Source organism: Penaeus chinensis, chromosome 2 (assembly GCF_019202785.1).
Source record: "Penaeus chinensis breed Huanghai No. 1 chromosome 2, ASM1920278v2, whole genome shotgun sequence".
In the NCBI taxonomy this organism is placed as follows: Eukaryota; Metazoa; Arthropoda; class Malacostraca; order Decapoda; family Penaeidae; genus Penaeus; species Penaeus chinensis.
In genome coordinates, this window is record NC_061820.1 from 24,890,951 (window position 1) to 24,895,950 (window position 5,000).

The 5,000-nt window shown below is 35.9% G+C and overlaps 1 protein-coding gene across 2 annotated transcripts in view; it reads right to left on the reverse strand.

Annotated features, from left to right (window-relative positions):
• Window positions 1-5,000, reverse strand: part of LOC125030714 (targeting protein for Xklp2-like) — a 13,236-nt gene that overhangs the window by 5,484 nt on the left and 2,752 nt on the right. The window contains exons 3-6 of one of the 2 annotated variants that reach the window (XM_047620963.1): window positions 3,717-3,821; window positions 3,289-3,395; window positions 2,264-2,376; window positions 1-375 (exon numbers count right to left, since the gene is read on the reverse strand). The exon at window positions 1-375 is cut by the window's left edge and continues 19 nt beyond it. In XM_047620963.1, coding sequence (XP_047476919.1) covers window positions 1-375; window positions 2,264-2,376; window positions 3,289-3,395; window positions 3,717-3,821 — 700 coding nt within the window. Of the gene's footprint in view, window positions 376-2,263; window positions 2,377-3,261; window positions 3,396-3,716; window positions 3,822-5,000 lie in introns of both variants that reach the window. The other variant, XM_047620954.1, reaches the window with a different exon arrangement.

Here is a 5,000-nt window from a genome sequence, read left to right on the forward strand (position 1 = left end):
CGTAGCATACGGGTGAAATCAATAGGATCGGTATCCTCAGCACTTTCATGAGTTTTCACCCGTGAGTCTGTGGCAAAGTGGAACTCCTTAGGTCTGGTGGGGCCAAGGCGAGCTGGCTTGGGTGGTGCTTGGGAGGGGACACTGCTCTCTGTCTCACTTAACTTCTGATTTCTGAGCCGGCTGTCAGTAGCAAAGGTGAATTCTTGTGGCTTTGTTGGTGCTAATTTTCCTGCCCTTGAGTGGCTGCTGCTTACACTGTTGTCACCCTTCTTCTTGTTCTGTGCCATTTTGTTCTTGAAGTTAGCAATAACAGCCAGTTCTTCTTGATCACGAGGGCTTAGTCCTCTCATCCCAGGAACCTTTGGCACTGAAGGTCTATAAAAAGAATAAATAACCATGCACAAGATTTATAGATCAATAGTCAACATCATAGCATGGTTAACATATTATTGTTCTATTCATACATCTGTCAGATTTATGGGGGGCTTCAAAAAGTTTGTCGAAAAACTCTAACTAAAAGTAATATGGAAGGATTTTGATTTCAATGCACCTGAACATTCTTCTACTAACGTGTTATCATGCATTTATACATGAACCCTTAAATGCAGGTAATAACACATCATCGTCAGTTGGAAGTCAGGCACCATTTAAACAACATGGAATCCAAAATCGAAGCCAGGACAAATATTAAATTCATGATGAAATTTGATTGGAAGAATAAGCAAATCATTGACGCTCTGGAACAAGTTTATGGTGACAATGCCCCAAAGAAATCAAGAACTTACAAATGAATAAGTCTGTTCAGAAGTGGAAGAAACAAAACTGAAGATGAGCCCCACAGTGGCAGGCCATCAACATCAGTTTGTGAGGAAAACACTGATGCTGTTCACATGATTGAAAAGGAATGACAAATAACCACTGCCAAAATTCAATCAAAGCAATGGCTGCCCAGAGGTGGAAGTGGACTAGTCAAAGCAAAATCTGAGTGTCCTAGGGGAAAGGTCATGGCCACTGTCTTCAGGGATGCAGAGGGAATTTTACTGGTTGACTTCCTCGAGAGCAAGAAAACCATTACATTGGCTTATCATGAATGTGTTTTGAGAAAACTGTAAAAAAGAAGATGGATAGCTGCATCATTGTGTTCTCTTCCACTACAACAATGCACCCGCTCACTGCGCTCGGCAGACAAGAGCTGTGCTACGTGAATTTCAATGGGAAAGCCTAATCCGCCTTCTTTTTGTTTCCAAAATTTAAAAAAAATCAATGAAAGGTATCAATTTTCCATCAGTTGAAGATATAAAAAGAGCTGCTCTGACATGGTTCAGAGCACATGACCCGAAGTTTTACTCAGACGGACTTAAAAGGTTCATGTTTGATCACGTTGGTACAAGTATGTTCAGGTGCATTGAAATCAAAATCCTTTACTTGATTTTTAGCTACGGACTTTTTCCAAAAACTTTTTGAAGCCCTCTCATAGTGTGTGTGTGTGTGTGTGTGTGTGTGTGTCTGAGACACACACACACACACACAGAGATATATGTAAATAAATACACACATACACTTATATTTATTAGGAACTCAAGATTTTCACCACTGTGACTTATTATTATTATTTTTTTTGAAGTGTTATAATAATATACTGGAAACATGTGATACTATAAATAGCTAATTAATTATACATTTCACAATTTTGAGCAAAAAAAATAATGAGAGTGATTACTCTCTGCACACTACGAGGGTTTCAATAGAATGGTTGTGTGAAATAACTTTGTATCACCCTTTCTTTCTAAAGTTGTATAAAATTTATGGTTAATCTTTACAGTATGGGTGCACTAAGCAATGGCAAACTGAAGAGGATATTCTTAGAGAACAAAAAGTTGCAGTTGTTGGTACAAGAAATGATTTCCAGACATGAATAGTAATGCCATAAAAAAAAAAAAACAGAAATCACCTCTCACAGCAGCAGCTCTATCGTGCCATACAAACAAAAATGAAAACAAGAACATTTTCATTCACAAAACCAGTGAAATCTTGAAACATGGAAAAAAAAAAAATCCCAAACTGACTGACATTAGAAAGAAGCTTTTTCCAGCTAAGCCTTGGTATTACAGATACCAGATTGTTGTTATTTACATGTACAATGATTTGTCAGGCTTCAAGATTACAAACAAAAACATTTGTTTTTGGATGTATATTAGATATAGGCACTCGAAAGTGCACAACCTACACAAACACAAACACTTGAGATGTGCATGAACCATACCTTTGTGTTTTTGTCTTCTGCACTTTATTGAGCTGAGACCCTAGGGAGGATTTAGTTCCAGTTGATGAAGCAGATCCAAGTGATTGTCTGGATGCATTACTCCTTCGGACAGCCTAAGGATGAACACCAGTAAAACTAAATAAAGCACTCTAAAAAACTTAGTTATTAGTAATCATTGAAACCTAAAAAAAAAAAAAAAAAAATACAAAACAGGATTTAAATAATGGAAATAAGCTATAAAAATATATTTTTTTCATGTAACTTCATTAGATTAAGCAAATAATATATAATAGCATCTTAAATATAACCTGCTCTATAACAGTAGTACCAGTGCCCCTGAATTTTGCAAGCTGTGCCTGTTCAACATGCCAGTTTCCTAACTGATAACTAATGTTCTGTTACATCTATTAATTAAAATAGATATGAGCACTAAATAATCCTTATTGAGTAATTATGTTTTCCACTAATGTTTCATGAAATTTCAAACTTGCTCATGGATCTGCAAGGTGTGGGGACCACTGGTTAATAAAACTATGAACAAAATTATAATATTCAATAATCTAAGTAAAGGTATTATTGAATTAGTAATAGATAAGCATATCTACAAAAGGTTAAAATGTAAAAAATAGACATCGGACAAAACCACAATAGCATAGGTGAAAAAACATCAACATTTCTGGACCAGTAATATATAGTTGGCAATTTGGATAAATTACATTTTACATTAATGATGTAAATTTCTAGCCAGGTTCAGTGGAATGGGCTGATTTTAATACATGCAACCCATTTTCACATCCATGCACCAAAAGATAAAGAATACTGAAATATATAGGACAAGAAAACAGTTCAAGTTAGGGCTGGGTAAGGTAGAACACCCCGTCACTGGATGCTGTAGATGATTAAAACACAAACACAAATCTTTCCACAATCCACACAACCACATTGCACCGGATATTAGAAAGCTGGTTTAGCAGCAGCACTGACATTGATGGCATTACCTGGGGAGTGCAAAGAGGGTTTTGTACCTTAGCAATGGCAGCAAGCCTAGGAGACTGACGGACACCAATGCTGGACATCATGTTCTCACGCTTGGCAGACTTGACAGCACTCTGGGGGGTCTTTGGCTTTTCAGCTGTGGATGCACAAGTTATATGAGATCTAACTATAAAGTGTGATCTATTATTATATTATAAAAGATAGGTTTATTAAATGAAATGCCTCAGAACTTTTATCTTATTTCTTTTTTTTTAATTATCAAATCTAGGCACACAGAAGATTCAAAAATGCATTCAATTTAGTGTAATATCAAACACTACTGCAGCAAATGTCAGCTATTCCTTGTTTTTGGGAGAAAGACTCCATTTCACAAACATTAAGAGCCATTAAGGATATCGAACTGTATTTCCTCTCCTGTTGACTGAGGCTATCCTCACATACAACGACAGAAAACTACCTTTGCTGTGGTATGGTCTCTTTGGGGTCTCCACTGGTGTCTTTGGAGCCCGTCTTCCTGAACCTGGTTTCAGTTCGTCAAACACCTCATTCTCACCTGGGCAGTCTTGGGAATAATAAGCAATAATAAGAACTGTTCATCTGCTGCATTCATATTATCATACTTTAGTTAAGAAAGTTCCATATTTTTTTATGAATAGGTAAGATCTTTTATGAAAAGAATAATCTAAAAACTTCCAAATAACAGAGGTAACAAAGAAAAAATTTAAATTCAGGCATTCAAATGTGAGAGGCGAGACAAAGAAAAATGATAAAGTAGGGCCACACAAAATATAAAAGGCAATTTTTTAGTTTCACACAACCATCCAACCCTGTAATTATTATTGTTTCAATTATGCACATTATAACATTTGTGATTCTGTTATTTCCCATCATAAATGATAAATGAATTTTGGTAACTAAACAAATTACAGGCAAAATTTACCTTGTACTATATTGTTGTGTGAAACTGAAACTATACAAGGAATAAGGTTCACAGAAAATGAAGTATAATACTTTTTATAAAGTAATTAGCTGAATTGTCTGAACTATTTTTTTTTTCTTACTTCTAAGTGAGCACTTTCACAACACAGCTTTTATCCTTCTCTAAAACAAACAGTAGGGTAAGGTAACCAATAGTTATGCAGTTGACATTTAACCCAATGCCGACGGGCATGACATGTCCGTACGTGCTATGCCCACTGGGAGTTACTTGTTTGATTGTTTTTTACCCATGGATGGCTATACTCGTACTGTCACCAATGAGCCAGTTACGAGTACCGCCTGTCTTGCCTGTTTACCCTTTACTTTGATTTACAAAATATTTACGTCATCTTATTTTGCTGTTACTAATGTTTAAAACATTATGATAATTATAATGTTTATAATAAAAATAACACCATCGATATTCATTGCACTTGTAAAAAATACTTTTCCCACCAATTCAGATCACGTAATGTCACAAGCTCTACTAACTGACTCCTTTGTGGCTAAGCACTAACAGAGCCATCTATGTGCAGACACATTTCACAAAAAATATAGAAAATGAGCACAGCATTTTCCCCGGCAGCATTGGGTTAAAAAGATTCTCACAATGACAACATTTTGATTATCAAATATAAAATGTAAAATAGGTTCAAAGCAAAGATACTGATGACAACCTCTGCAGCAGCCCAAAAAGAGCACACACCAACCATCTTCGAGGGAATTGATCAAGGTTTTTACAAGGTTTTCTATTAAACCATAC